Here is a 15,552-nt window from a genome sequence, read left to right on the forward strand (position 1 = left end):
CTCTGGAGCAGACAGAACACACACTCTGTGATGACGCAGTCCTGGGTGGGGGACTCGTCCACTTGGGCACCACTGGCCATGGGTGGCGTAGACCCCTTGGACCATGGCTAACGTGCCGAAGGATCCGGCCTGGGCTCGCGCAGTGAAGCGAGTGTGTGGCCGCGAGCTTGTCCTCCTCGTACCTGTCTCACCATGAGAAGCTCTACAAGGCAGTGACAGTGGAACCACTCCTGATGACCACGAGGGTCAGGGTGCAGCGTGGGAGACACAGGACAGAGGCCCCCTCAGGCCTGAGATTGTGCCCGCCGCCCCGGTCTTCCTCACCCTGCCCCGCTCCTCTTCCCTGCTCCCTCCCCCCATATTCGCAGGTCTCCACAACCCTGGACCTTTTCACAGCTGCTTGGGGACAGCCGTCTGTGGGCCCCTCAGGGTGGGGCTGCAGAGCAGGTGCTGCTCAGTCTGCCCCATGCCACGGGCACTTGACTCACACGGAAGTAGCCCACCTGAGATGCCTGATGAGCTATGTCCTGTTCCTTCTAGATTCTTCTGATGTAGAGCGACTGGAAAGATTCTTCGACTCAGAAGATGAAGACTTTGAAATCCTGTCCCTTTGAAAATCCTGGGGTCGGGGGTGGCACCTGTGAGAGCCTGGGGCTCCTGGTGCCGCCGCACTTCATCCATCCCGCCCGCTCGCCTGCCGAGGGCCGCGCCCCGTGCTGCCTCCCCCCAGAGGGCCACCCGCTCCGCTTGTGGACTGAGGCTGCGCTGCCCGGGAGGCCTTACTGCTTGGTGTCCGACTGCCCAGCTCAGAGTGCCCGTCAGGGCCTGTGCATCTGCACACGGAGCCGTCTGTCAGGAGCTTCCAGAGCGTTCTCTGGACACTGCCAGCCCCGCGTTAGCGCCTGGGCCTCAGTCCCACTTGCTCCCAGGTGCCGGTTCTGTGGTTGGTTTGGAATTAAAGTCCTGTTTGAAGTTGTCAGACACAGACATGAATTTCTGGGGCGCCTCCTGAGTCAGTCTCAGAAGACCTGTGCAGGCCGGCGTGAGAGGAGCAGCAGCCACGCTGCGGCCCCACGCCCAAGGACCGGGCTGCTCTCGAAGGGGGCGCCCATGGCTGTGTCCTCTGCCCAGCCTGGTTACCAAGGGCGACCTCAGTGGGAGATGAGGTCGGAGGAACAAAGGCAAAGGTTGCTTTGGGGAGAGCAGTATTCAGGAAGTGGGTGTGTGGGAAACCTGAAGATGGCGTGCAGAGGACACGGCGTGGGCAGCCTGGGCAGAAGGGCGGCTGGCTGTCCTGGGGCTGTTGCTAGAGTGCCTGTCCTCAGAGTGTCCCTTTCCAGGGCTGTGGCATTCTGTGGTGGCTTCCCCAGGTGTGGCGAGGGGTGGGGCGGGGCCTCCACCTGTGACAGTTGGGCTCGGGGGTGGACAGTGTGCTTCTCCTAGGAGCCTTCCCTGTGTCCTTGCCTTGCTGAGAATTGCCCTCCTGTGTCACTGAGGTGTTAGGTGGTTTAGGGCCCAAAGGGGAAAACCACCCGAGCCTTGTGGTGTGTGATGGGCAGACATCACAGGGTGGCATCCTCTGGTGGCATTTCCGGAACCTCAGCCCTGATTCCAGAACCCACCACCGCCTGACCCTGTGTAACCTGCTGTCCTGGGTCCCGGAGTGCACTCTGCCCCGCTGCTGTGCTGCCTTCCTGGGGAAGTGGCTTTGCCCCACTAGGGAATGTAAACAGGAGGGCTTGGGGAGCGTGGGCACGGCGAGCATGGGCACCTTTCTTAAGAGCACCTACTGTGGCATTGGCAGGACTCGCTGCTGCTGCTGCTTGTATAGGTGTGGGGACCGGAGATCCCCTCAGGACACACGCCGCCCGCTCTGCAGTGAGTGACCCACCTGGGTAGCAGAGGACACCATCCCCAGTCCCCCCCCAAGACATAGTTTATTTCCTCGTATCCTTTCTCCCTTGGGTGTAGTTGGGGTGGGGAAGGAGGGAAGGCTGGGGCGATCTTCATTCCTTGGGCTCTGCGTCTGAGTCCATGGTGCACCGCTGTGCTGGGAGCTGTGGGGGCCTGCTGTAGTGGGAGTGTGGAACACCTTGACCAAAGGGGAGCTTTTTCTTGTGTGTTTTGAAAAAGGCTTAATGAAGAGAATGTTGTTCATTCTTAGTAGTATAGTTTGCAATTCTTAATGGCAAATAATAAGTTTCAGTAGAAAACAAACCTTGTGTCTATTTTTTCCTCAAGTTATAATTGTGATTTCCAGAAAAAAACCAAGTGAATGTTTCAGCCCATAGCATCACGTAAAGGATGTGGCTGCCTGCGTGGTGGGCTGTGGGAGCCTGAGCAGGTACGTCCCCAGCCCTGGCAGGCGGCCTGTCCTGCCTGTAGCCTGGCTGTCTGTGAGCCGTGACATCCGCCCTCTCATACAACCCTAGAAGGAAAAAGTGCAAGGAAACTAGGATTTTAGGAAAGTAAAATGGTTCCCATTCTTCAACAGGAGGAAGTTGCAGAAAGTGCCCTGAGTTGTAGGTTTGGCTCAATTTGAATCACAGCAAAGCCTTCCCCAAGCGAGCAGTGACTGGCCTGGCCTGTGGGAGGGCCATGTCTGGGGCACAGCAGGGGGCTTGGTGAGGACATCGCTCACTCTGGCCAATGCGTCCCTGTGGGCAGTCCTGGTATAGGTGCGAAGGGCCCAAAGCCAGACAGGAGCGGGCACTGCTGGGGCCCTGGTGAGCTGGCTGAGGACTTGCAGCCTCTCAGATGCTCTTACTCGCTTCCTGTGGCTGCTCTAGAAGATGACCACATTCAGTGCCTGAAACAGCACAGCCTCTTCCAGACCCGGAGGGCAGAGAGCCACCTCGTGCTGTGGGCAGGGCTGCTCCTCTAGGGGAGAACATTGCTGTGTCTTTTCTAGCTCCTGGATGCCAGAAACTGCTTGGCTCATGGCGCTTTCTTCCAACCTCACAGCCAGCAACATGGCATCTCTCCAGCTTCTGTTGCTGGCATCTCACTTCCTGACTCGAACGGCCTGCCTCCCTGTTAGGCGGACCCCTGTGATGGGCCAGGCATGGTGGCACCAGCCTGTAATCCCAGCACTTTGGGAGGCTAAGGGGGGAGGATCACTTGCGCCCAGGAAAGAGAGGCTAGTGAGTCAAGACTGCACCACTGCACTCCAGCCTGGGCGACAGAGCCAGACCTCGTCTTAAGACAACAAAAAAAGGCCCCTGTGATGACACTGGGCCCACCTGGATAGTCCAGAAAGGTCTCCCATCTGAAGGTTCCTCACCCAGGCCCGTCCCACAGCCCCTGGCAATGCTTACCCAAGTGAAATCCTTTTGTTTTGCCTGGATTTGTCTCTTGGCCACAGAAAGATACTGAGACCCACAGCTGCTGCCCCCACAGATGGGGGACCCTGCCTGCCTTCCACTCCAGCACACTGTATGCTGCTCTCTACCCAAAAAGTGCTCTGTGGGACAGATTCTACCAGGAGTGTCAAATCATTCCAAGTGTCTCTTAAAAGGGAATGCAATGGGCCAGGCACGGTGACTCATGCCTGTACTCCCAGCACTTTGGGAGGCCGAGGCAGGTGGATCACTTGAGCCCAGGAGTTTGAGATGAGCCTGGCTGGCAACATAGCAAAATCCTGTCTACAAAAAATAAAAAAATTAGCCAGGCATGGTGAAGGCCTGTAGGCCTACCTACTCAGGAGGCTGAAGTGGGAGGATCACCTGAGCCCAGCAGGTCTGCAGAAGGCTGCAGTGAGCCACGATCGTGCCACTGCACTCCAGCCTGGGTGACAGTGAGACCCTGTTTCCAAAAAAATAAAAAGGGATAGGATGAAAAGTTAAGCTCCAGGGTTGCAATGAAAATAGCAGAGTTAACTTCGGTGAGTTCAGGATGTAAGCTGTGGTGACACTCGGGCGTAGCCTGGCTGGAGCCCAGGGCATGGCTGCAACCGTTCAGACCCACAGTGGGACTCCCTCAACTAGGCAGGAACTAAGGTCCAGAAAGGCCCTACTGGGCCCAATGAAGGCGCTTCTCTCCCATTCAAAGCCAGCTCTGTCCTCAGTCTAAGAAAAGTGAAGCGTTCCACAAACAATTTTCAGGTCAATTTTTACTAGTGTCTAGAAGACATTTAGGAGAATTCCAACTGATTACCATTTACAGTGATCACAATGAAACTACTCAGAGTTATCACTGAACTTCAGTAAAAAATACAACAGAGTACCATCAGGACACTGATGGCAGCGAGAGGGCAGGAGACTGCTCCATCACTCTGCTCATGTCTATACTGCCAAGGTCCCCACCACACCCCCGCCCGGGGCAGAAGAGGCAGCGTGCAGATCTCTGCTGCCGGGAAAGAGCTCCTGAAGTCGTGGGCTCTGGATACCGCTGGAGACGGGGCCTTCCGCGGGCCTCCCACCTCTCGAGGGACTACAGGGGAGAGGCGTCTCCAGTGGGCAGCCTTGGGTCACTTCCACAGCTCCCCCAGCGGCTTCTCCGTGGCAGTGTGGATGGCGTCCTCAGAGAGCACACGGATGTCCTCGTGGACAGCTTCAATGCTTTTGGAAGCATCCACCATCTGTTCCCACCGGGGTTTCGGGAGAAAGAGGCTCATCAGCACGTTCCAGGCTGGGCGTGGGAGCCCACACCTGTAATCCCAGCACTTTGGGAGGCCCACGAGGGAGGACTGCTTGTACCCAGGAGTTCAAGACCAGCCTGGGCTACACAGGGACACCCAACCTCTGCAAAATAATTGGCACCACTGTACTCCAGTCTGGGTGACGCAGTAAGACCCTGTCTCAAAACAACACCATGTTTCATTCTGTCCTCTGTGCTCGTGCGGATTTCACACAGGCCAGGCTCTGGAAGGCCAACCTGAACCTCCTGGCAGTGTGGTGACCTCTGGGATACCCCACACCTCTCTGAACCTCAACCTTGATAGTGCCCACGGTACAAAGCCACCCGGCATTCCTGCCACAGCCCTGATGCAGGAGAAACATGACGTGCCAACTGCCCACTCCTGCTCTCAGCCGACCTGAGCCTCCTTGTGACCCCAACCCCGATGAGTGCCCACTTGCAGGAGTGAGGCATAGCCCTCAGCACAGCCAGGCCCACCCAGCCCACCGCTCGCAAGCAGTGAGTGGGAAGCACAGAGGGCAGACCCTGCCCTGCCCACGCTCCTGGGCACTGCCTAGAACGTAAGGAAGTTCCGCAGCAGCCAGACAGGACCGATGCAACACTGGGCCTGACCCGTCCCTGAGGGGAAGATGAATTTGGTCCTAACAGCTGTGCCGTACAATGGCGTGAATGGTGCGAGGAACGTGGGGAGGGCATGAGCACACGGGACGGCCTTCTCTGCACCAAGGCAGGCAGTGAGAGGAACTCGGAAGCACTGGCGTCTCAACGGCGTCTCGGCTTCTGCTGTCAGGTGGCGCAGGACCCTTCTCAAGCTTCTTGAGAGATTTCCGGGATACCCCACACCTCTCTGAACCTCAACCTCAACAGCAAATTCTAGAAAATCTGCCAGAAGCGTGGAAGGCACTGGGAAGAGTCTAACCATTTCATGAGGTGTGACTGTGATGGAAGGAGAGTGACCCTCTACACAAAAGCCGCCTTCCCAGATGCCACTCACCGGCCACTGTGCAGCCACACAGCTGTCGCCCAGAACCACCCAAGATGAGCCTCTCCGGGCAGCTGACTGCCAGAGGGAATGCCGCACGGCCAGAAAAGGGTGCTGCTATCCCGCCTGTGTTCCGGGAAACGAAAAGCTGTGACCAGCATCATCTGCAGGCACAGCCGGTCAGGCTGGGGCAGGCCCTCGAGCACTGCTGTGTGGAGCTCAAGGGACAGAAGCTCTGCGGGCCGTGGCCACGACGACAGTGCTGGCGCCGGACGTGCCAGAAGCCGTGGCTGCTGTCTGGAAAGAGGCCACGTGGGCGGCGGTGGGCACAGGCGACTGGAGCCTGGGGGAGAGGTGGGGGCTGTGGTTGGGAGGAGCAGAGGCGTGCCTGCGTGTCCACTGGGAGGGGAGAGCCCAGCGTCCTGGGAGTAGACAGAGTAGAGCCAGACCTGGGACTGCTGAGACTGAAGGAGGCAGGGCTGAAGGGAAAGCCAGCACACGGCACCCTCCTGAACTCAGCCAGGTACGGCCGCAGCGCCCACGCCCAGCGGGAGGCCTGCACCAGAGGACAGTGGCAGGAACAGCCTGGCACTCATGTCTGAAGAGGGGCTGAGGCTGTGGAGGATTGTGCAGACTCTCACCTGACCCACCAGACAAAGCGCCAAATGTCAACATTTAGCAAAACTCACCGGATTAGAATTTGCTGGCACTAGCTGGGTGCAGTGGTTCACACCTATAAACCCAGTACTTTGGGAGGCCGAGACGTACAGATCGCCTGAGGTCAGGAGTTGGAGACCAGCCTGACCAACGTGGAGAAACCCTGTCTCTACAAAAATGCAAAAAAAGTTAGCCAGGCATGATGACAGGTGCCTGTAATCCCAGCTACTCGGGAGGCTGAGGCAGGAGAATCACTTGAACCCAGGAAGTGGAGGTTGCAATGAGCCGAGATGGCGCCACTGCACCCCAGCCTGGGCGACAGAGCAAGACTCTGTCTCAAAAAAAAAAGAATTTGCTGGCACTGAGAACCCCTGAACGACTACTCCCGGGGCTCCGCATCTGGGAAGACCAGACAGAACGGCAGCAGCTCTGCTGGTGCGCCTGTGCCAGTCACCACAGGGTGTAATCCTGAGCCACTGCTCGACGGTTCCTACTTCCTACTGTGCAGTTCTGGGATTCTCACCTTCCAGTTCAAAGTCGTGTCTCTCATGAGCTGGTGGAAACACTGGAGGGCCCGCTCCTGGAAAGCCCTGTTCTCGTAGCGCTCATGGCCATACGCTCCCCGCTTGGCAGCATCTGCCAACTGTAACTGGAGGAACAGGACCAGGTCGGGTTTGGGAAGGCCCACGTCTGGCTGTTTACACCAATCTAGGGAAAAATTCTGCCAACAAAGAACCCAACAGTTAAAGCTTAGTGTGGTCTAGGTTTTTGTTTCAAAAGTCATAAAAACGGGAAAAAATTTGGGGACATTTGGTGAGGCACCAAGACGTGAGACTGTTTATATGGTGGCTCGTGTTTAATTTTTAAAACCTCAAATTAAAGGTTTTGCTTTCTCCAATGTCACCTTCTCGTTTTTCCTTTGTAAACAGACAAGTGGACAGAAACGTAGGCAGGTAGAATGGCTCCCGGTCCCCGCCACCCACAGCCCAGGCCCCACGGAGGCCCTCCCAGCGCAGCTACAGGCCCGGTGGCCAGGAGGAAACAGCCTATGTACAGAGCCCCTGGAGACCCCCGGCCTAGGACGCCTACGGCAAAGAGCAGCTGGGTCCGGACACAGGCACGGGGTCCTTGGCAGTGTCCTTTCTGCCATACACAGGCCAGGGTCTCATCCCCCATGGAAGAACAGGAAGGAGACAAACTCCTAGAGCCTGCTGTGTGCCAGCCCTGTGCCAGCCTAGCCTCCCCCACTGGCCCTCCTTGCCAGGGCTGTGCAAACACCCTCTGTCCCTCCCTTACTCATCCCATCTCCCTCCAAATGCTGTCCTGTTTCCGGAGGAAAGGTAGGACTGGAAAGGCTGTGACTCCAGGTCATCACACAACAGCACCATAAGCTGAGGGAAGGCGTCCACCAGCACCTCCCACAGGGCCTGCGGCTGTCAGTCGATCCGCACAGCAGGAAGAAGCAAAGGAATCATGAGTCTTGTTCTCCTTATTACACAACTTAATACTTCAGAGGGGAAGGACTCAAGCTAACACATGAGAAATGGCAGAATTAAAAAGTAAGGGCGTGGCCAGGCACGGTGGCTCACACCTGTAATCCCAGCACTCTGGGAGGCTGAGGCGGGCAGATCACAAGGTCAGGAGATCAAGACCATCCTGGCTAACACGGTGAAACCCTGTCTCTACTAAAAATACAAAAAATTAGCCAGGCTTGGTGACGGGCGCCTGTAGTCCCAGCTATTCGGGAGGCTGAGACAGGAGCCAAGATCGCACCACTCATACTGCACTCCAGCCTGGGTGACAGAGCGAGACTCCATCCAAAAATAAAATAAAAATAAAAAGTAAGGGTGGTTATCATGAAACATAACCACATTATCTTTCTTTTTACTGTCTCTTTAAGGGACAGAGCTGGGCGCAGTGGCTCACAGCTGTAATCCCAGCACTTTGAGGGGCTGAGGCAGGAGGATGACTTGGGCCCAAGAGTTGAAGGTTACAGCAAGCTTTGATTGTTCCACTGCACTCCAGCCTGGGCAACAGAGGGAGACCCCCTCTTGCAAAAAAAGGGGAAAAAAAAGTACTACAAATGAACCATCTTTGAAAATGCATCTGGGCGCTGGGCGCAGTGGCTCACGCCTGTCATCCCAGCACTTTGGGAGGCCGAGATGAGTGGATCACTTGAGGTCAGGAGTTTGAGATCAGCCTGGCCAACATGGGAAAACCCCGTCTCTACTAAAAATACAAAACTTAGCTGGGCACGGTGGCGTGTGCCTATAATCCCAGATACTCGGGAGACTGAGGCACGATAATCGCTTGAACCCAGGAGGCAGAGGTTGCAATGAGCTGAGATCACACCACTGCACCCAGCCTGGGTGACAGAATGAGACTCCATCTCAAAGAAAAAAAAAAAAGAAAAGCATATGGAAAATATAATCCAAATAACAACTGTGGTTCTATCTGTGAAACAATCTCTAGCTGCATAAATGTTTGCTCTTCTTATTGATAAAACCAAATTAATCTAGCAAAGAGATAAAAGGAATTTAAGAATCACAAAACTCTGCAGAGTAATCGGAGGCATGTCACTCGTACTCGCATTCAAGGGCAGTCCTGGGTCCACACACCTGTGCTCGCCCGACAGGAGGCCAAGTGGCACTCACCTCCTTGGCACCGGTGAAGGCCACACCAGAAAATGCATATCTGTCCACGATGAGGGTCACACCCTGGCTCAACTTTTCCTTAATTAAGGGCCTGAAAAACAGAGGATGCTCCTGAGCCCTGGTTCTGGTTTCATAGGGCCTTGAACTGTCAAGCTTAAATTATCCCAACAGGCCGTGCGTGGTGGCTCACGCCTATAATCCCAGCACTTTGGGAGGCTGAGGCGGGTGGATCACAAGGTCAGGAGATCGAGACCATCCTGGCTAACACGGTGAAACCCCATCTCTACTAAAAATACAAAAAATTAGCTGGACATGGTGGCAGGCACCTGTAATCCCAGCTTCTCAGGAGGCTGAGGCAGGAGAACTGCTTGAACCCAGGAGGTGGAGGTTGCAGTGAGCCGAGATCACACCACTGCACTCCAGCCGGGGTGACGGAGCGTCTCGAGACTCCATCTCAAAAAAAAAAAAAAAATTTATCCCAACAATACAACTCAGAAATCTCATACGACAACAGATACAGCACAGTGATTTGTAACCTTATTTTTAATCCAAAAAGGTCGGGATCTTCTCCAGAAGATGCCATTCCCACACCTCCAACAAAACCCGACATGGAAAAGATAACCTCACTAAATAGTAACAAACACAACTGGTAAACTTCAATGTTCCAGAAACACCGCAAGGGAAAGGGGAAGCATTGTCAGCCGTCTGGGCAGAAAGGCCAGCACTACCCTGTCCAGGAAGAGGAAAGCACAGGCAAAGAAGCACAGGCAAAGAAGAGAGCAGAGGATGGTGGCAGGGGAAGCGCGGGTACAGCCAGCAGGTGACTCGTCCATGCTTATGACCCCTAACCTGGACTGCAAGGATGTTCTCTACCAAATACCACAAGTCCACCATCACCCCTACAGCCACCAAGATCACGGATGTACAAAGACATGGGACCCGACACTAGTGAGAAGCACTGCTCAAGACAGAGAAAGAAAAGTCTGATTCAATCGACTCAGCCAGTCTCACTGGGGCCTTCAAATCATAGGGGCACCCACATAAGGAGTCAACTGGCCTCTGACAAAGCAGCAGAAGGACGCAATGGCGCAAAGGCAATTTCCTCAACAAACGCTGCTGGAACAACTGGACATCCTCATGAAACAGCATAAATTAGAGCAGACCGTATACCCTCCACAAACATAAATTCAAAATGAATCACAGGCCGGCACAGTGGCTCACGCCTGTAATCCCAGCTCTCAAGGAGGCAGAGGCAGGAGGAGAGCTTGAGCCCAGGAGTTCAACACCTGCCTGGGTAATATAGTGAGACCCTGTTCTCCACAAAAAGGGGGGGAAAAAAAAAGACAAAATGAATCACAGACCCAAATGTTAAATGCAAAACTATGTAACTCCTAGACAATAACACAGGAGAAAACTTAGATCACCTGGGGTTTGGCAGACTGTTTAGATACAAAACCAAAGGTACAACCAATGAGAGAGTTGATTAAGATGAACTTCACGAAAATAGAAAACTTTCTGCTTTGTGAGAGACACAGTCAAGAGAAGGAACGGAAGCCGGGTGTGGTGGCTCATGCCTGTGAGCCCAGCACTTTTGGAAGCCATTTGGCGGGATGGATCCCTTGAGGCCAGGTGTTTGAGACCAGCCTGAGCAACAACAGTAAGACCCCCATCTCTACAAAAAATGTAAACATCAGCCAGGGATAGTGGCATGCACCTATAGTCCTAGCTACTCCAGAGGCTGAGGCAAGAGGATCACTGGAACCCAGGAGTTTAAGGCTACAGTAAGCTGTGATCATGCCACAACATTCCAGCCTAGGCAACAGAGCAAGACATTTCTCTTTAAAAAAAATAAATAAATAAGGCTGGGCAGGGTGGCTCATGCCTCTAATCACAGCACTTTGGGAAACAAGACAGGAGGATTGCTTGGGTCCAGGAGTTCAAGACCAGCCTGGGCAACAATGGTGAGACTCCATCGCTACAAAAAAATTTTACAAACATTAGCCAGGTGTGTTAACATGCCTGTAGCTGCAGCTACTTGGGAGGCTGAGGTGGGAAGATCACTTGAGGTCGAGGCTGCAGTAAGCTGTGATTGTGCACTGCACTCAGCCTGCATGACAAAGAGAGACCCTGTCTAAAAAAAGAAGAGAAAAGGAAAAGACAAACCACAGCATGGGAGAAAATACGTATAAAAGACACGTTTTATAAAGGACTGGTATCTCAAGCATACACAGAATTCTTAAAACTCAAAAATAAGAGAACAACCAACCCCCTTAAAAAGTGGGTCAAGGCTGGGCGTGATGGCTCATGCCTATATTCCCAACACTTTGGGAGGCGTAGGCATGGTTCATCACTTGAGGCCAGGAATTTGAGACCAACCTGGACAACATGGTGAAACCACATCTCCTCAAAAAATACAAAATTGGCCAGGCACGGTGGCTCACGCCTGTAATCCCAGCACTTTGGGAGGCTGAGGTGGGTGGATCACCTGAGGTCAGTTCAATACCAGCCTGGCCAACATAGTGAAACCTCATCACTAATTACAAAATAGAAAAATTAGCCGGGCATGGTAGTAGGCACCTGTAATCCCAGCTACTTGGGAGGCTGAGAAAGGAGAATTGCTTGAACCTGGGAGGCATAGGTTGCAGTGAGCCAAGATCGCCCCACTGAACTCCAGCCTGGGCGATGAAAAAGAAACTGTCTCAAGAGGAAAAAAAAAAAAAGAAATACAAAACGTAGCATGGTGGCATGCACCTGTAGTCCCAGCTACTTGGGAGGCTAAGGCAGGAGGATCGCTTGAGCCTGGGAGGTAGAGGCTGCAGTGAGCCAAGACCGTGCCACTGTACTCCAGCCTGGTTGAGACCCCGTCCCAAAAAAAAGAGTGGGCCAAAGCACTTAACAGATACCTCATGAAACCAGATATACAGATGGCAAACAAGCATATGAAAAGATACTCCACATCATACGTCAACAGGGAAACGCAAACCAGAACAATGAGGTACCACACACCCCTTTCAGAATGGCAAACATCCGAACACTGACACCACCAAATGCTGGTGAGGATCTGGAGCAGTAGGAACCCTCGTTCACTGCTGAGGAGAATGCAAAATGCTGCAGCCACTCTGGAAGACAGTTTAGCACAAGCTTATCCAACCCGAGGCCCCCAGGCTGCATGCAGCCCAACACAAATCCATAAGCTTTCTTAAAACATTATGAGATTTTTTTCTTTAAGCTCATCAGCAATTGTTAGTGTATTTTATGCGTGGCCCAAGACAGTTCTTCCACTGTGGCCCAGAGAAGCCAAAAGACTGGACACCCATGGTTTAGCAGTTCTTTACAAAAATAACAGTCTTACCACATATTAAAGCAATGGTATTCCCTGGCATTTACCCAAAAGAAGTGAAAGCTTATGACCACACAGAACCCTGCATGAGGATGTTTATAATGGTTTTATAACTGCCAAAACTTGGAAGCAACAAAGATGTCCTTTAGTAGGTGAATGAACTATGGTACATCCAAACAATGGACTATTAATTAGGGAAAATAAGACATGAACTATTGGTCGGGCATGGTGGCTCACGCCTGTAATCCCAGCACTGTGGGAGGCCGAGGTGGGAAGATCACTTGAGGTCAGGCGTTCAAGACCAGCCTGGCCAACATGGTGAAACCCTATCTCTACTAAAACATACAACTTAGCTGTGCATGGTCGTATGCGCCTGTAATCCCAGCTACTCAGGCAGCTGAGGCAGGAGAATTGCTTGAATCCGGGAGGCGGAGGTTGCAGTGAGCTGAGACTGCGCCATTGCACTCCAATCTGAGCAACACAGCGACTCTTGTCTCCAAGCCATGGTTAGACATAGAGGAAACTTAAATATCTATTAGGGAAACAAGTAACCTGTAGCAGAACAGATGGACAAAAGAGATGTAGCCTTGGGTACCTGGGATAAGATTATCTAAAAAGTAAAATCAGGATTATTCTTCATTTTAAATTGGGCATACATATACGTGTTTCATCACTTTTCTACAAAGCCACAAAAAGCAAAATCAGAAGAACAATTGCCTCCATAAAATCTAGACGTGTTAAAAAGATTATAAAAATTGTCTCATTTTCATTTAAGACTTCGAGTGGGAATAGCCTTTCCAAGCAAGACACAAAGCTAAGCCAGAGGAGAATAATGCAGCGTTTCATGTAACACGGATGAGGAGGAACCAGTGAAAGTTCACCAGCAGGGAACAGGCTAAATGTACCGTGGAACAACTTTTCTAGAGAACATGCTACAACAATGAAAAAGCATGAGAAGGGCAGAGTTAGGGGATCTGTCAGTGCAGAAATCTGTAAGGCAGAGTTAGAAAGTTGCCAAATAATTTGTATGGTATGACCTCATTTATGTTAAAAAACAAAATTCTAACTATAGTAGTTTCTACATATGTATATAAACATAAAAACATCTGAAAGAACACACATGAACATTAAGTGTTGAATGAAGAGGAAACCTACTACGATGACGTAAAACAAAAAAGGTGGCAGGAGAGTTCATATAAACTATAACCTTCAGTTACTAATGTATCAATATCGGTTATCAATTTTAACAAATGTAACATAATACAGCACATAAATAATAGGGAAGGGGGAAGGCAGGGGTAGTATGTAGGGAGCTCTCTACATACTCTACTTTTTGATAAATTTTTCTGTATACCTAAAGCTATCTTTAAAACATTAAGTCTATGAGGCCAGGGGTTTGAGACCAGCCTGAGCGATATGGTGAGACCTTGACTCTACTTTAAAAAAAAAATTAGCTGGGCTTGGCAGCATGCACGCACGGTCCAACCTGCTCGGGATGCTGAGGTGGGAGGACTGCTTGAGCCTAGGAAGTTGAGGCTGCAGTGAGCCATGATCGTGTGACACTGCACTCCAGCCTGGGCCACAGAGCAATACCTTGTCTTAAATAAAAAAAAAAAAGGGCCAGGTGTGGTGGCTCACACCTGCTGTAATCCCAGAACTTTAGGAGGTCAAGGCAGGCAGATCACAAGGTCAAGAGAGACCATCCTGGCCAACACCGTGAAACCCTGTCTCTACTAAAAATACAAAAATTAAATTAAAAAATAAAATAAATTAAAAATACAAAAATTAGCTGGCTGTGGTGGCACGCGCCTGTAGTCCCAGCTAGTCGGGAGGCTGAGGCAGGAGAATCCCCTGAACCCGAGAGGCAGAGATTGCAGTGAGCCGAGATCGCACCTCTGCCTGGTGACAGAGTGAAACTCCGTCTAAAAAAATCCGAAAAACTTAAGTCTATTAGTTATGGGGTGTGGGGAGCAGGAGGAAGAAACAGCATTCGTTAGTGCCCTTTGGGAACTAGGGGCTTCACCACCTCTGATCACAGGACTGCTAAATAAAAGAACCTGAGGCCCTAGCATGACTGTCATTGTCATTCAGAATCAAGTGCGGCATTCACTGTATCTCAGGAGGAAGGAAAGTGGCCGGGGCAGGGGCAGCAATGTACAATGGTTTTTACACTTGTTCCCAGCGATTTGCAGAAAAAAGCAGGTGCACCGCGTGATCCTCCACGTCACTTTTCTTTTCCAAGTAGGAACTCAGAAGTTTGCCGATTTCCGTTGATCTTTCTAGAAAAAAAGAGAAACACACAAAATACAAGTGAGATCAGGCTTTCCCTCTACATGACAATATAGTTTGGGCTGAATTTCTCCTGGACTCAAGTCTCACTTTGAGTTTTACTTTACTAAATCTCTAGACAGGTTTGGCTCTTCTGCGGAAGTCAAAGGAATTTCTCTGAGAAAGAACAGCAATCTGCAGACAAGCTGGGATGAAAAATGCTTTAGGAAAAAAGAACTCGGGAAGAAAGTGGAGACTTCAAAGCAAGCATTTATAAAATTTGTGGACTGGGTGGCCTAGGATTAAGGTCAATGCTTCACTTGAAAACTTTAAAATATATGCTATAAAACCCCTGAAAGCGCGAACAGTCATCAAACAAAACACAACACCCGAAACATCCACAAAAATGACACATGGACTACAAAAGAACTGGAGGAAACTTTTGGGGTCGAGACCACGGTTTCGCGCGGGTTTACACGTCAGTCATCACCATACCCCGCACTTCAAGACACGCGGCGTGGGCCGGGGGCGGTGGCGCGCGCCTGTGATCCCGGCTACTCGGGAGGCTGAGGCGGGAGGATCGCTTGAGCCCGGGAGGTCCAGGCTGCCGTGAGCCGAGATGGCGCCACTGCATTCCAGCCTGGCCGACACGGCGAGAGCCCATCTTTTAAAATAAAAACCGCGCAGTTCACAGCACGTCGACCGCAGGCAACTAAGCTTAGGAGCAAAGAGTCCCTGGGAAGGCAGAGGCGCCGAAAGCCGCCGCGCACCCCCACCCGCCGCGCGCACCCACCCGGGAACCGGAGCAGTTCGGCGCGGTGGCCCGCGGCGCACAGCGTTTCCACCAGCTTGCGGCTCTGCGTGCTCTTCCCCGCGCGGTCCACGCCCTCCAGCACTATGAGAGCCCCGCGCCGGGCCGCCATGACTGTCCACCGCCCGCCCCCTGCGTCTCCACACCTCCTTCCGGAGCTCCCATTGGCCGGCATCAACAGCGCGCACCGTGATTGGCTCGC

The 15,552-nt window shown here is 52.4% G+C and overlaps 2 protein-coding genes and 1 long non-coding RNA gene across 14 annotated transcripts in view; 2 read left to right on the top strand and 1 right to left on the bottom strand.

Annotated features, from left to right (window-relative positions):
* The window catches only part of ATG4B (autophagy related 4B cysteine peptidase), a 30,443-nt gene extending 28,226 nt beyond the window's left edge, over positions 1-2,217 (top strand). For all 8 annotated transcript variants that reach the window (XM_077958151.1, XM_077958153.1, XM_077958154.1 and 5 more), the window contains one exon: positions 541-2,217. In XM_077958151.1, coding sequence (XP_077814277.1) covers positions 541-614 — 74 coding nt within the window. In that variant the 3' untranslated portion in view covers positions 615-2,217. The remainder of the gene's footprint in view (positions 1-540) is intronic.
* Positions 2,218-2,241: 24 nt separating this feature from the next.
* On the top strand, positions 2,242-7,175 carry LOC144333547 (uncharacterized). The gene is made up of 2 exons (XR_013402301.1): positions 2,242-2,344; positions 2,912-7,175. It is a non-coding gene; the product is annotated as an uncharacterized LOC144333547 (long non-coding RNA).
* On the bottom strand, positions 4,097-15,520 carry DTYMK (deoxythymidylate kinase). Of its 5 annotated transcripts, none has more exons than XM_001094132.5 (5): positions 15,333-15,520; positions 14,442-14,550; positions 8,932-9,022; positions 6,801-6,998; positions 4,097-4,579 (listed from the first exon to the last, which is right to left on the bottom strand). In XM_001094132.5, exons 1-5 carry the CDS (start codon positions 15,460-15,462, stop codon positions 4,469-4,471), a joined length of 639 nt encoding a protein of 212 aa, XP_001094132.3. In that variant the 5' UTR covers positions 15,463-15,520; the 3' UTR covers positions 4,097-4,468.
* Between the last annotated feature and the right edge of the window lie 32 nt (positions 15,521-15,552).

Source organism: Macaca mulatta, chromosome 12 (assembly GCF_049350105.2).
Source record: "Macaca mulatta isolate MMU2019108-1 chromosome 12, T2T-MMU8v2.0, whole genome shotgun sequence".
NCBI lineage: Eukaryota > Metazoa > Chordata > Mammalia > Primates > Cercopithecidae > Macaca > Macaca mulatta.